At 38.9% G+C, this 15,400-nt stretch overlaps 3 protein-coding genes across 5 annotated transcripts; 1 reads left to right on the top strand and 2 right to left on the bottom strand.

Annotated features, from left to right (window-relative positions):
* Nucleotides 1-351: 351 nt before the first annotated feature.
* LOC145489692 (uncharacterized) lies at nucleotides 352-5,460 on the bottom strand. Its single transcript, XM_081468731.1, has one exon. It carries the CDS (start codon nucleotides 3,100-3,102, stop codon nucleotides 2,566-2,568), a length of 537 nt encoding a protein of 178 aa, XP_081324857.1. The 5' UTR covers nucleotides 3,103-5,460; the 3' UTR covers nucleotides 352-2,565.
* Nucleotides 5,461-6,102: 642 nt separating this feature from the next.
* On the bottom strand, nucleotides 6,103-9,806 carry LOC145489671 (QRFP-like peptide receptor). Its single transcript, XM_081468704.1, has 2 exons — nucleotides 6,265-9,806; nucleotides 6,103-6,130 (listed from the first exon to the last, which is right to left on the bottom strand). Exon 1 carries the CDS (start codon nucleotides 7,220-7,222, stop codon nucleotides 6,275-6,277), a length of 948 nt encoding a protein of 315 aa, XP_081324830.1. The 5' UTR covers nucleotides 7,223-9,806; the 3' UTR covers nucleotides 6,103-6,130; nucleotides 6,265-6,274.
* Nucleotides 9,807-10,007: 201 nt separating this feature from the next.
* LOC145490183 (QRFP-like peptide receptor) lies at nucleotides 10,008-15,396 on the top strand. Of its 3 annotated transcripts, none has more exons than XM_081469298.1 (3): nucleotides 10,008-12,000; nucleotides 12,103-12,947; nucleotides 13,913-15,396. In XM_081469298.1, the coding sequence occupies exon 3, from the start codon at nucleotides 13,967-13,969 to the stop codon at nucleotides 15,032-15,034; it is 1,068 nt and encodes a 355-aa protein (XP_081325424.1). In that variant the 5' UTR covers nucleotides 10,008-12,000; nucleotides 12,103-12,947; nucleotides 13,913-13,966; the 3' UTR covers nucleotides 15,035-15,396. The 3 variants fall into 3 exon arrangements, with proteins under 3 accessions (XP_081325424.1, XP_081325423.1, XP_081325422.1); XM_081469297.1 differs by having other exon boundaries at nucleotides 10,008-12,231; nucleotides 12,902-12,947; XM_081469296.1 differs by having other exon boundaries at nucleotides 10,008-12,947.
* Nucleotides 15,397-15,400: the final 4 nt, after the last annotated feature.

Genomic DNA, 15,400 nt, shown 5'->3' with positions numbered 1-15,400 from the left:
ACACGGCTTAAGTTTCTTTAATTGTTAATTGTGATGAAGTTTCCAAATAACTTGCACTCTGATTGGCTGAAACAGCGTGCTTTATCAGATAACAGATGCACGGTAAGCCGACTTTTCTTTTTGCTTCAGAACTTAACAAATTTGACCCAAATTAAGCATCCCCTGTGACTCAGACAATAGCAGTGCAAATGGGCTATTTGTCTGCAGTAAACATTGCTGCATGGAGGCCATTGTCAATAACAGTAGTGAAAAAACTGTACTAAAACAACAAGTTTTGCTAGATGCCGACAAAACGGTCATAGCGAATGCTTCGATAAAAGACATCATCTTTGTTACTGTTTGTGAGCGGTAAACGGAACGGTACTGTACCAAAGCACTTCAAAATCGGTAAAACGGTACACACTAAACGGCTCAAAACTCTCTAAAAGGCACAACAACTGCTCACTGGAAACTGTCTCAACTCTCCCAATAAAACGTCCGCGCAACTTAAATTCGTACGCGCAACTAACGTATGCGTAACTTTTAAGTTAAAAATTCAAAATGTTTCCGTGCGCGCGCGCGCTATTCGCGCGTCACGCCACTTCGGAATTTTCGAAGGAAGTAATTATACTATACATGTAAAACAACGACAGAAAACACTAATTGAGCCGTCTCTGTTTTTGATGAGAAGCTTTATTTTTGTAGAAATGTTCAAGTAACACTTACACGGAGTGTAGTAACGCTTGTTTGCTAACTAGCAATCTCCGGTCATCTCAGTAAAGTGAAACTCACAATTACAAGCTCACCCCCGACGAGTGATCAGTTGAAAGGTTGCTGTGATATTCCCCTGTACTCGGTGTAGAACCAGTGGGAGCAGTTTAGTCTTTCCAACTTTGGCGCTAGTTCCGGCAATTTTGCTGCAAGACGTAAATAACTGTAGCTCCTTTCAAATACAACTCAGCATTTCGCATTTTTATCCGCAAGCTTTGAGCTCCTTGTTTCGTAATTTCCATAGAAAAGTGCTCATTTTCCTGAGCCACAACGGGGCCGGATTTCTCTGGACTAGAGACTTTTATGTCCTTAAAAATTGAAGCAACGAACTTTAAAGTGACCTTTCTTCACTCGAAAGCCACTAGAAACCGAAACTTTAGCTGAAGTCCAGTTTGTAATTGACAGTAGTTGTCTCGCTAGCCAATCAAATTATTAGAGTAATTCTAACAAGGATTGTGATTGGCTCATTTTATCATACTTTATCAGAGAACAAATGCACGCTGACGCCACTTTTCCTCGTTTGGAAAATAATGTTTGGTTTGAAAATTGAGCCGAATGCTTGGAGAAATTAAATGATTCTTTATCATAAAACGAATAAAGAAGCCTCGACTGTGCTCTGCTCTGTTTTAAAGCACTTAGGAAGCGGTAGAACACTCAAGAAGTAGGGAGAAACACTCGACTACGTCTCGTGTTTCCCGGGTGCTTTACAACAGAACAGAGCACAGTCGAGGCTGAGGTCCCTCTATATTTTCAGGAACAAAGTTTCCTCTGAAGAAAATAATTGTTCTTAGCAAGAGTAAGAGGAATGTTATCGGCCGGGTGATAGAGATTGAGTTTGATGATTTGCTCAGCACAAGCAGAGTTTCGTCACTTCCTCTTTGATGATCTTTGCTCTAACTTTACAAAACGTCAAATGTCGATGAAAGCATTTGATCCCGTCTCGGTCCTGATTGCCAATTTCTTTTCTTAATGAAACTGTTTTCAAAGTAGGTCGACTACTTTTTTGGAAACGTTTATTTTCGCTTTTCCGGGAAGGAAAAATGTACTATTGTAAGAATTATATACTGATATAGCTAACAAGCCACAGGTACAAGACACAAAAAAGTCTTCACAAGAGATCTCGAGACTTTCACTTTCGTGGCTTAAATATTTTTACGGTTAATATTCTTTACGGCTAAATTTAAAATTTTCCAATTTTAACGCCTAACGGCTAAATTTTGGACCCTTTTACGGCTAACGGTTAAGACATTGAGACCCTCAAGGAGCAGAGGAAAGATCGATTGAATCTCTCATCTATACCTACAACTTGGAAAATAATATTTTCCTTTCCCACAGCTTGGAAAATAACTTATTTTCCAAGTTAAAAAATGGGGTTTTGGATTATCCGTCAATTGTTATTTTATCGCCCATTGTCAAGAGGTTATTTTGGCAGTTGGGACTTGCTTTAGGGGCCTTTGCCGTTGGGGAGGGGTGGCCGGTGAAGAGATGTGGCCATTGTAGGTGTTTGTAAAGAGGATGGTAGAGAGGTGTATCCTATGGCTCTCCTGGGAGAATTATCGCATTCCCCCATCCCCTAACCTCCAGTTTGAACGATAACAGTTTCGTTAGGCGGAAGACTTGTGAACTTGTTTGTTTCTACTGCAATTTTAGTGCGCTCGTATCCCGATTTCAACATTCACACATTCGAGCATTGAGTAATTTTGATTTCGGGTAAGGAGATCACCGTGCCCCCAAGTCCAAAAAAAATCCATTCTTTTAATGAAGCAACAGTAGGAACATTTACTCTAGCAGAATTCTTCTCAATAGGTTACTCTTCTAATACACTACTGTGTATACGGTAGCTTGGACTTGGAAGTTTTTCACCTTCAGTTCGTGAGTCTCTCCGCTGTCTTTCATAAACCTGTAAAAATCTCCCGCCTTGGCTTCGGCTACGACAGGATGATCCGAGCGGCGAATCGCTTTATATGCTTTTGTTTTATGGTACTCTGCAAAGCCGAACAAGCTTGGGTATTCTGCAATCTGCTTTGGTTTCCCATTGGCAGTGGGTCGCATTAATTTCATGAACAATTGGCCTTTTCTGTTTCCATGGCCCTTGTCTCGCCACACCACGGAAAGTTGCATGTCCTTGACGGTGCTAGGAAGAGTCGGTCCGTCAAAGTACAATTCACGATGGCAGTGTCCACAGCTAGCACTTGACATGTTAAAGGATGGCCCTTTCCACAATTCTGTGATTAGAGTAACTTCGGGCATCATTGCATGCATCCGTCGCGATGTCCTACCTAAACGTACTATATCTTCTGGATGGAGAAAACCAATGATGCGATGCAACAATGGGATGTGAAGTCGCTCCATGTAAGAGGCAGAACTGTCAACGGTTAACAGTTACGTTTATCGAAAGTTCTCATCTACTCGATCGCTAGCGAACAGTTGTGAAAGTTTCGTTTTGATGTTCCTTCTTCGAAACATTTTCCGCGGAAGTTGCCAGGCTCCGAAACTGAAAATCAAAAGTTGTAACACTTATTTTTAAAGTTGATGCGTGAATGTCAGAGATACGAAATACACAAAAGTAAAGTAAAAGGAAAATATTTTGCATGTCAAAGCAATGTTTGGTAGTTGTTTGTCTTCACATACCCAGAGGGAGCCAGTGGGAGGGAGAGACAGTCGCAACGACAGGAAAAAAACGGCGAAGAAATAGTTGAAGAGAAACCAAGGAGCCCCTGAGGAACGCGTCTTACCAGTTCCAAGCGGCTTTTAGTGAAAACGTTGATTACACCTGCTATTGAAATTAAATCGTAAATCAACCACCCTCCGTCAGTGGGGTCCAAAAATGCCAAAAAACTATATACAGTGAAACCTGTATTAAGCGGACACCCTTGGGACCCTCACTAGTGTCCGCTTAATGCAGGGTGTCCGCTCAAAGTAGGTTCTAATATACTGTGTAATAATCATGGTTAATTATTTAACCTTTTGTAACTCAGTGTAACACAGTGTAAGGATAGCACAATGTTCAGTCAGTCAGTGCATCAATCTGGTGTAATCCACTTAGCTTTGAAACGATATCGCTGAACATTGTTAAAGGAGTCTGAGCTGAGCTTTTAGAAGTAAAAAGCCCTTGAAGTGTCCGCTGAATGCAGGTTTTGTGCAATTGGTGTCCACGTCCGCTCAACAGAGGTGTCCACTGAACGCAGGTTTATTTTACAGTAAATGTAGGAAGAAAATTTTGGGACTCAAGCTGGTGTCCACTTAATAGAGAGTGTCCGCTTAATACAGGTTTCACTGTATAACAAAGGTTCGCGCGATTTATTAATAAACAGCGAGCACAAATGAAAGAAAACACAAAGGAAATTTGCAAGCAATTTAAAATGTTAAATGACTTAAAGGGAAAAATAACAAACGCAAAAACAAGACGAAGCAAAGCAAAAAATTTAATAAACCTATGACGAAAGTAACTTAGTCTGTATGTGTGTACATTACTTCAAGGGAGAAGTTTATTGTTAGTTAAACTTGTGACCTCCTCTTTCCTCCGATCACGTGCAAAATTTGCCATTTTCATGCAAGTTTGTTATCGTGGTTATTTTTTATTTTCGTGGAGGTTTTATTAATGCTGTTTTTGTGTATTTCTGAAGACTTTTTATAACGTCATCCCTAATCTTGCATGCTAAGGGACTGGCCGCTTAGTTTGTGATTGACACTCAGTTCTAGTTAGTGTTTGTGAAAAGTGTGCAACAAGGGTATTCCGCATAGACATGCCGCAAGGGAGCGGCTTTTGCTAATTTTGACACTATTGGGGGTACTGAAGAATGATAAAAATGTTCAAACTATAGACATATATATAGTGATTTTAATTGACTATTAAAACTGCCCAACAAATTGTTCCATGCAAGCAGGCAGCCAGAGCTAGCCAGGAAGTCACACCTAAAATAAATATATTTTTTCTTTGGAATTGTCGAAAAATAATATGGAACCCCTAGCCAACCAATGCTTATCCAGTGTTCCAACAGCAGCAGTGGCAGTTGATTTAGAATATCCAGTTGCTGTTAACCAAACTAATTAGGGGCTCTATATTGGAACTGAATTGCTGCCCCATGTAGAAAGATGGTGGGGATGAGACATAAAGATATCACATGGGTACGAGCGCACTAACCAAGAGGCCACTGCACCTACACCTAGGGGTCCAAAGTTGGTATACTTTAGATGCCACCAAGAGGAATAAGTAAGACAGTGCAAGAGGTAAATAATTGCCATCTGACATTTTCGAGGAGGGGAATGCGGAGAAATGCGTCGATTATGAAAAACACACTGGATTATGTGGAAATTTTAACAGTTAACAAAATTGACAATAAAGCCTTTCCAATGTACCGAACAACGTGAAACGAAAAGCACTTCAAAGTTTTACCCACAATTTATTTTAAAGCTGTTTAATTAATAGAATAAACGTAACATCATGCCCGCCTGCTCCAGTATTTGTTAACAAATATTTCTTCATTTAACACAGGTTTTCGGTAGAATTTTGCATAAAAAATTCGTTGTTGCGTTCTTGGAACTTCCGTAACTTAGTAACCAAGCATTACATCAGACGATGAAAAACTAGTTTCCAGGCTCTTTGCCTAGAGTACGTTGGAACACCTGGACGTTAAAAATTCGTCACGAACGAAATGGGTGTTTTCGTCGTTGTTTTAGGAGATAAACTACTTCAAAATAATCAATCTCTTCGAATTTTGGGCCTGGGAACTGCTACAAACAGATAACCTGAAGTCGAGATATCAGGACAGAAATAGGAGGCTGCCTCATGCAGGCAGCAATTAGAAACTTTAATATGGTACGACTAATAACGACTGAAGATCTGCTAAAACACCGTCTTCACAGAAATTGATATGTTTTCTGCTTTAACAGGCTCTATTGTCATCATCAAATAAAGCTCAACTCTATGACTTATCCGCATGTTTGAGAACTCCGACAAATATGTATCAATATATACCCTACAGTATCATTGAAGTACTACCTCTCAGAAATATTATTGTTCCTCACAAACCATTTTGTTTTTGTTCACTTGTTATTTACACCACGACTATTGTTTTAATGTTTGGGAGCATTGTTCTACTCTTTTTCTGTTACTTTAAAGGAGCTATTTCACAATATTATATACTGAATTATTGAAAGCAATCTCAAATAATAAAGTACTAAGAGAAAATGACGTCAAAGAAGATTAAGTATTAAAAAAGTAAAGAAACAAGGATGATTACGAACAAGATTAAGACAGATTACAAACGGCAAGCTTGAAATAACTGGCCAGTGTTTTTTCAAGATACGCCTTCCGTGAAGTAGCTCCCCTCAGAACCGAAGTGCAGTGTTGTAGGTAGAAGACGACCTAGCTGCATGCCTAAAATTTGAAATAACAAAGAGATGTACAGTATGAATCTACAATAAATCAAAGGCTAAATAAAAGTCGAAATCTTAGCCGACGTGTTAATAATGTTTGTCTTCTCAACCTTTCTATGTTCTTCTAATACTTACGAAGACAAAATTAGTTAGTTGCTTCCAGAACGCTCGTGTTCATCACTCTACCACTTCGAACGCATCCGTTCTTAATCAAGCACCACATACGTTTCCTGAACGTACGATCCTGCAGAGCGTATATCAAGGGATTTACTGCAGAGTTAAGAACTAGCATCAAATGGCTGAGTGAGAAGGACACTGGTTTCCACCAATCCGCCGTGGTGAAGGTGCCACCAGCGAAGGTGGAAAGAAAATAGTGAACATCGATTGGAAGCCGTAAGATTATATTTATGACGGAAATAAGAAGAACAGTTTTTGTTAGCCTTTTCCTTTGTATCATTAGTGAACGCTGGGAGATTTCTATCGTTTGGGTCTTTTTCCCCCACAAGCGGTACACGACTCGTGCATACAGGCCTACCTCGATTCCAAGAGGTACCAAACTGAGGCCAATACACCACACAAAGACATCGGTTTTCCACAACGTTTCTGACCAATCGTAGATACAAGCCTTCATCTGCTCGTCAAACTTTATGATCCAGAACTCAAGGGAAGCATAACCAAACGCAACAAGCCAAGAGACAGCAATCAACAGACGAAGTTTGCCAGCGTTGATTCGTCCGCGAGAGCTGTGGGGATACATTACAGCGTAATATCTCTCCCATGCAATAAACATCAATGTCAGCATCGAAGTTACGGCAGCCAGATAAGTAAAGCAAGCATGCGTCAACATCTTGCAAAGCAAATCTCCTAACCAACCGCCAGGATGTGTGAATAGATCATTGAGAAGTGTTCTGGGTATCAAGAAAAGTCCGACCAAAAAATCAGCAAGGGCCAGATTTGCAAGTAAGTAGTTCATAGGAGTCTGCATTCTGCGGTTAAGTAAAACAACCAAGACAACCAACAAGTTACCAACAAGATTTGATGCAATCACAACAGAAAATAAAACTTTGAATATCGTCTCAATAACAATCGACATTTCCAAATTGTTTTGCTATTTCACCCAGTATTGCCTCGTCTTTGATTCAGTGTTAAAGTGCAGTAGCATTGACGTAGCCAACCACGTCCTGTTTACCGTTTTGAATCATTCTTATTGCCGATGTTTGTTTTAATGTTCCTCTCAGGCGACAGATAATGTTTGATCGTAGTATTGTTTGAAAAACGATACCATTATTTCCTTTACCTTTTGTTATTTTTTGATTGCGTGTCAAAAATGTCGAAGTATATCCGTGTGCTTGCATCCTTGATGATGAGCGGTGACACTGATCGAGATATCAAAGATCAAAAATTAGTTGAAGAAAAAGACACAATTAGATGGGGAAATGCAAAATATGTATTTTTTTCAGGCCAAGGAGTGCCCAGATGAACATCCCTTCTGCTTCTGTATTGAGCAGGTGTTACTGTAAGAATTTCTTCTGAAATTGCGTAAAACAAATACCTCGTGATCCTGTTTGTACAGACTTGAAAGCATTCCGTCTGTTATCAGCGTTAAAGTGTTCATTTCCAGGACATTTATTAAAAAAAGGTGTTCACTGCAAATATGTCTAGTTGGTATGCATATTGATCAGCGCGAGCGAAAAATATCTATTTTATTAAAACACATCCCTTATGTTTTTTCACGATATTTATCGGTTTCTTGGTAGCTTATAGGTTACTTCCCGTCAGGAAAAGGAATATTATTACCTGCAGAAAAACCTTACGACAATGGTCTTACGTGTATCACATATGAGGTGGTCAAGCAAACCTCAAATGCGTCATTTAAATGTTGGTATTTGCAATAATCATGTTCCCCAATCTTTGTGGACTGCGTATGAAGCATTGCGCCAATTATTTTGAAAACAGTAATAACGTCAAATGTCTAATTATAACTCTACAATTGATGGCGCCATTTCAGTTTTCTTCCATCCGACTAATGTAGTAATGTTCAAAGACTGGTCTCGTGTAAAATAAAGAGATAAAAATTGGACGTGTTCCCATGGTGTGAGCAATTGTCGCTAAGAGCATTTTTCCCTATAAGATCGCTACGATCACCACCGCGAGAATCGCTGAAAGAAAGGTTCAGTGATTGTTACATCATATGGAAACAACTGGTCAGTGATCTTACCGATGAATCGCTAAGGTTGATTACATCACAAGCCTAATTCTATGCCATTAGGTAACTGACTTTATGTTGTTATAAAAAAAACTCCCCCGGTATTGTTGTATTTCACGCCCTCTCTCCATCTATTCAAGTCATAATAGTCGTGTTATTGGAAAAGCTCAAAGGTAATGTTTAATGCTGTAGACGTTAAAATGAGGTAACGTTGTAATTAATTGCTGGTTTAGTCGTTGTTTGAGCTGAATAGATGATCATGATCACCGAAGAGTCAAAATCTCCTGAGGCATATTCATCTCCAATCTACATAAAATTTATACAAATTTTGTACAACTCTTGTTCATTGAAGTAAGATTATCTGTCATGGAAACTGGAGATATGGAAGCGTTTGATATTTGAATAAGGCATCGCATTAAATGAAAGGTGAAAAGTACCCTCCACCAATAATAAAGCGAGTTAATTGACCATAATTAGATCTAATTAATTACGCATGCAGTTTATCACGTTCCTAAATTTGAACAAGTATGAATGAGTTGCTGTTAAACCCAGGACCTACCGATCATTGAATGATCGTTGCGGTGACATGCAGACCAGTCAGTGATCCAGACCACCAATCTTTATCACGAAAATCGCGACAATCTTTGCAGTCATCGTTTATATAATGAACCAAATTATTCTCGCATTTTGATTGGTTCTTACTTATAATCTATTGGAGAACAGACGCATAGGTGACGTCATTAATACCCTTGTTTGTTTCTTTACCATATAAAATCGATGTTGCCGTGCGTCTTTTCATCACAGAAGACGTTAAAATGAGGCAAGAACACCTCAGTGGCACACGAGGCAACACTTTCTTGTTCTTACCACATTTTGACGTCATCTGTTATCTGTTACTGAACAGATGCACGGTAACATGGAATCTATTCCAAAGCTTTACCGTCTGACCTCAGTCGATGGAGAAACGCTGATCGAACCCGGAGGTGGTGGATCTCAATGCCGCCAAGTCGAAATAATTTTTTTTTGATCTCTTGTGATGCTCAATCTCCTATCCAGCGTTAGAGGTTCAGAAAGGAATTCCTTGATCGTTTTTCAGCGCTTTAATTACTCTCACTTAATTCCGTGATTTACAACATAAGGGGACTGGGCTTAAGAGGTTAGCCAGAGATGGTTTCGTGAGTGTCCAAAGCAATTCAGTTGTCAGGTTTGTTGGAATAGTCACTCATGTGGCTTATTTTAGTAAGTCGGTATAGTAATTTATTATGTGTTAACTAGAAAGGAGCATTCTGTGTGTGGAGCCGCGCCCTGAGTAGCGAACCGCTAAGACGGACCGCTGACCATTCAAGGGAGCCATTGTCAAATAATTAAAAACAAAAAAACTAGCACGTTCGATCCTATTGAGAAATATTTTTTCATCCGTATTTGGCAATTGCAAGTTAATGTTCCTACGCAAATGCGCAATTTGTTTAGATCCACGCATTTACCATACATCTCGATCTCTGAAATAAGGTACTGCAACTTCATTTAGGACGAAACAATCATTGAAAATTTGACTTTTTCAGGTCTTCTAACAGAAGAGACGTGAATTCATCAATGAAAACGCTTCACCTCAACATTAAAAGTCACCCCTTGTCGATCAAATAGCTAAAAAAGCTTTTTCGCAATTTCATAACGACGCGTGATTAAATCGTGACACCAGTGAGAAAAGCCTCCGCAAGTGAAAACAATTTAAATGATGACGGGGAATAATCAACTGCATGCTTTCTATCCAGTGACATCCTCTTCGGAACCAAAATACCACATTATTAGTTCTTAAGTCCAGTGTCCCCAAGTAATTAAAGGAAAAAGAAATAGAAATGTTTATATAGATCAGAATCTTGAGAAGGTGGTCTGGAGTAAGTTTTCTTCCTAAAACATAAAACGACTTCCGTCGCTGTTTGGTGTTCGTGATCAATAAAGCACGGTACTGGTAATCTTATTTTACATATTTGCAATATTAGCATTTTGGGCACCCTACGTTAAAAGGTATATTATTCTTTTGATTGGGTATATAAGAGTGCTTGCAGTTTTTTAAAGAAGATCGAAAGAATGGACACATTTCAAAAACAAAATACTCAATTCTGTAGTTACCAGAGGTGTTGTGTTGCCTTTAAAGCTTGTAAACATGCGTTTTAGTAATTAAACGGCGAGAATAGACTCGATAAGTTGTGATGAAACGCTTAACGTAAACAGGTCTTAACAGCGAGCTATTTTAAACCATTGTAGAAACGTAATTCAAAAGGCGCTTAACCATTTTGAGAAACGTGAATCGCATTATAATTCTGCTTGTAATGTCTGTTCATATTGACTGTGGGATGTTTTCCTTTTTCTCATCCACTTGAATTAGTCGGCTCCAGTTCTATTCCTACAGAGGAAACACAAACGTATTTATTTCACGTAGCATTAGTAAGCCGAGTATGTTTTATCTAATCATCGAAACCGTCGTTGGAAAGTCCACTGGTCCGGTATATATGAAACGACCTTAATACAGTTTAAGGAACTATCCTTTAGTTAGGTAGGTGATATCTTTAGTTCATTCTTTGTCGTTTCGCTGTTATTTTCTGGCGAGAAGAAATTCCCCGACCGGCAGTTGCAAGTATGGAATGTAGTGTTATTTTCTTTAGTATAGTTTTAAAATTGGTCTACCGACAAGCAATCAGCTCTTTTACTAGCCTAAAAATATTGTTTTTATTCTGAGCTTTGATAAACCCTTAAAATGGCACTCTTCCACAATTTTGTTAGCTTAAAATATTCTACAAAAAGTGCTTAAATTGTGACTTAGAAATGAATATGTTGATCACGTTTCACTACACTGACTCTTATTCCTAGAACCCAGAAAAATGTTTACATTGTCACTGACTGAAATAGTTTGTAGTCCATTTATTTTGTAAAATCGCTGCCTAACAGCTGCTTCAAAGTGGTGACCTCCAAACTCGTTTGCCAATTTCGACAGTCGTTTTTTTAATCATGGCAGAAATATATGTTTATCATCGACAAGACTAACAGGGTCTGACAGTGAAATTGATTTTCTTTCCAGATCTGTACAGTTTGTTTTTCAGTTTTTTTGTTCGTATTATGCGCTCATCTTCTTATCTCCCTCAGCAAGAATGACTAGCCGCAGGATTAATCATCCAGCTTCCGTTGTTGATATTTTTTATAGACATATGAATACTCAGTTTATCTATTTCATTAACAATACGTAAATGCATACGGTTTTTGGACACACGTTATATTTATGACATTCAATTTGAAAAAGCTTAGGTCATTAGCGATAAAGAGATATTCAATATACTGTTAAGCCATAAAAAGCAATGTTATTCCAGCGTTGTCATTGGTAACCACCTTTAATTTTCAATTTAACTACGTACAGACTTGCGTTTGCAGAGGCAATTAGTGAGGTGGTAAAGCTAATTTATTCAATGTGAATGAGTGCTTGTATTCTCATTATTTTAGGTGACAACAAAACGTTATTTAGATAACGGAAACTTTGCAAAACAGATAAGTTTATGTTGCCAGTTTGGAAGGATTGAATTCGGAACGACGTCACCTAGCCCCAGAGATAGGCGTCCTCTTGACGGCCTTCGATTCAATCGTACTCTGACGACGAAAGAGAGGAAAACGTTTAGGTCAGTATTTTATTGTGTTTTATTGTGTTTTATTCAACTGTTGAATGTGTGGCGATTCAATTATTTTATCTGTAAGATTGTGTGGATCAAACTGGTTTTAAGGTTAGGGAAAGTAGTTCACATCATCTGATTCGGAGCCTGAGCATGGTGACTACAGATTGAGCACAAGAAGCGGTAACTGAGACAGAACAGAACGGCAAAACCCCTCGTCGGGGATTTTTCTTTTACAAGGTAGTATTCGTGATGAACACAATGTTAATATTTTTTCCATTTTAATTAATGTCGTTCTGTGGTCTTGTAGCGACTGAACAAACAGACTTTAGTCGGATGATGTTGCAATTAATGGTTCTGCTTTGAATATGCATGTTTCCTCAAGTATTGAGATGTATTAATATACAAAGAAGAACGAAGAAAAAGAAAATAAATTTCGTAACAAGCAAATTAACAGGCAAGCACTTTTTTTATGACCGCAACTGAATTTTCTTGACGTGGTTTTAATTTGTGGCGAACACCATAACAATCATACATTATTTTAAGAACTATTTTCTCATGGAAATTACCACTCCTCTTTAGTTTGCATAATCATTTTTTCCTGCCGGTAAAACAAAATTAAACAACCATATCGCTCAATACTGACTCAATATCCCTCATTCAGTTCGTTATCAACAAAAACATCCGTAAGTGTTTGTATATAACAAATGGAGCGAAACGTCTTTTAAGACAACATCGTCATTGCCATCACGCATATCAGGATGCATTTGTTTTTGGCTGGACCAAATCATGCGCTTTCCTTAAAAATATTTTTGATATAATCATTATTCTTCAGCTATGTCTTTACTTATATCTGCTTTTTCTCTCACTGTTTTTTGTTTTTTTGTTAATAAATGAACTGCTGGGTCAGTTAAACCAATTCCCTGATCATGAAAGCGGAGACGTCACAGTGGAAGGTAAATATAAAATTTGCAAGGAGTCCTTTAATTAATTACTTCTCAGTGTAGATTGTTTTTCAGTATTAATTTACCTGTGACTGTTTCTAAAAATTCTTCCTAGTGGTGATGTTCTCTTGCGAAAAAGAGTCGATCATGTAGTTTTAAACGGTTTTCACAGTTCACAGCCGACCGCAAGCCCACGGAACACCTGCAAACAGGAAGTTTTAAATTTATGAAATATTTACTTTTCCAAAAATTTTCTACCGGTCACGATCATTCTTATTGTGTAACATAGTTTCACGGCTTCTACAGTGTTCGTATCTGATAATGTTTTTGAAACACAGGTTGACAGTGACGTCTTTTAATTTTCATTTTTAAATGGACGGCGGGGGGGGGGGGGGGGGGGGAGTCACACTGTGTCAAAATGAAGGTACTCACCAGACTGTCATGTTGCTTTCGCTACCTGTTGTAGGTTGGTTGCTTAAAAAACGCTTACAAAAGGAGGAGTCACGGGCACCCCAGGACACCCCTAGCTAGGCCCCTGTGTTCTCAGAGCAATTCAGCGGGTTTTCTAATAAATACATGTTTTTTCCTGTCTGGTGATTCTCATTATCATTTATTTCTTGATCCACATGCGAAGTTCCTAATTGTCGAAATTTCTCATGGGATTTCAACAATCTGGTTACTGTTTTACATTTCTCTTGTTATTTTTCTCCTTCACGAAGATAAGATCATCTAAAATTATCCGGATCTGATTATTTTCCATACATCTGCTCATAAAAATGCATTCAGCTTCTATTATCAATTTAGTCAACATGATTCTCGAGCTCACAAAAATGTGCTTACGTTCTCAGTTCGTTGACTCCTATTGATCAAGCTGAGAGTTAACATTACTGATTTGCTCTAAGTTCACTTTCCCTGAAACAACTTTTCAGCTAACGTCAGATTTTCACAGACTTATTTGATGTCTTGTTCCTTCATAGAGAGCCAAACATTCTTTGATGGTTAAGACTAGCTAAGCGCCGTCCGCCTTGAAAATGTCATCGACCGCGGATATCACCTTTAAAGTTGTCTTCTCTTTCATGATCATCGTTAACTTTCTTGGCAATACGCTGGTCATCTTGATCGTCCTACGAAATCGGAGAATGCAAACTCCTATGAATTATCTGCTGGCTAACCTTGCTTTGGCAGACATGTTATTTGCGCTGTTTTTCATTCCACGGAGACTACTCATCACAGAATTCAGGCACCCTGGAGGGTGGGTTGGGGATTTCTTGTGCAAGACATTTACGCACGCAAACCTCTCCTGGATGGCATCAGTGGCGGCGATAATAACATTGTTAGTTATTGCATGGGAGCGATACCACGCCATAATCCATCCACACAACTCTCGAGTCCGCATGACAAAGGGAAGGCTCAGAAAATTCCTTATTTTTATCTGGATTTCTTCAGTTGTTTTTCTGCTGCCTGAGACGGTTGTCATACGTTATGACGAAAATAAGCCAGCCTGCATTTTTGACTTTCCTGACTGGCTTGGTAAGGCGGACGCAACCATGTGGCTTTTTGCCGTAGGTCTATTTCCACTAGGTGTCATGAGCATCCTGTACGGTCGCGTGGTGCGCCGGCTATGGTTTAATAGTGACCACACAACTAATGTATCCCAGCGTACATTGCTGAGGTCGAGGAAACGTGTTACTAAAACCGTCTTAGTGATAACTGTGGTCCTGGCAATATCTTGGCTTCCTAACCTCATTTATTACTTCCTTGAGATGTTCCTGCTGATAAATGACACGACGACAATACAGACCAACATTGGATCTACGGAGACACTGTTTCGCGTTGTCTCGTACGCATTTATATCGATAAACTCTACCGTAAACCCCGTTATATATGCTACACAAGACAGATCATTTCGACGTCATATGTGGAGCTTATTAACGAAATGCTGTGGAACTCGTAACAATAAAGTATTTGGAGAACTTAGGCAACCTGGCGCATGTGTAACAGTTTCAGGAGCAGGAATTGTTCTAAACGGGGTTGGTATGGAATGCAAATTTGAAGATCCCACACCCAACCATTTAGAATATTGCAAAGATACTCAATAAAAACTACGTCTTTGTGCCAATAAGGTCTATATTCTGAGGCTAAAAGCACTTCTCCCGTCAGTCAATCCAATCATAATGGTATCGGCCCAATAGACCTTTTTCGACTGGGCGGTTTGTTGCCTCATTTCAGACCATGTGATGATACTCTTGGGAATTCTTCCTTTCAACCAAAGGTTTCGCAAATAATTAAAGTTTGTTTGAAATTTTTAGTGCTTCTATAAACTGCCACAAAGACAGGTAATGAGTGTTTTTTTTAGACGTGATTTAGGTTGTTAACTTAGGTCGCTTAGGTGTGATATCTAATTGCAAAAAGCTTTGAAGTGAAAGCAAGAGTTAAGACTCTACAACTCCGTTTATATAAGTCCA

Source organism: Orbicella franksi, chromosome 6, assembly GCF_964199315.1.
Source record: "Orbicella franksi chromosome 6, jaOrbFran1.1, whole genome shotgun sequence".
Taxonomy (NCBI): domain Eukaryota; kingdom Metazoa; phylum Cnidaria; class Anthozoa; order Scleractinia; family Merulinidae; genus Orbicella; species Orbicella franksi.
The sequence above is the reverse complement of the archived record's forward strand: the minus strand, read 5'-3'. Positions and strand labels throughout refer to the sequence as shown.

Bases quoted from the DNA above. Each gene is read 5' to 3' on its own strand.
- LOC145489671 (XM_081468704.1), bottom strand. From the start codon at position 7,222: ATGTCGATTGTTATTGAGACGATATTCAAAGTTTTATTTTCTGTTGTG.
- LOC145489692 (XM_081468731.1), bottom strand. From the start codon at position 3,102: ATGGAGCGACTTCACATCCCATTGTTGCATCGCATCATTGGTTTTCTC.
- LOC145490183 (XM_081469298.1), top strand. From the start codon at position 13,967: ATGTCATCGACCGCGGATATCACCTTTAAAGTTGTCTTCTCTTTCATG.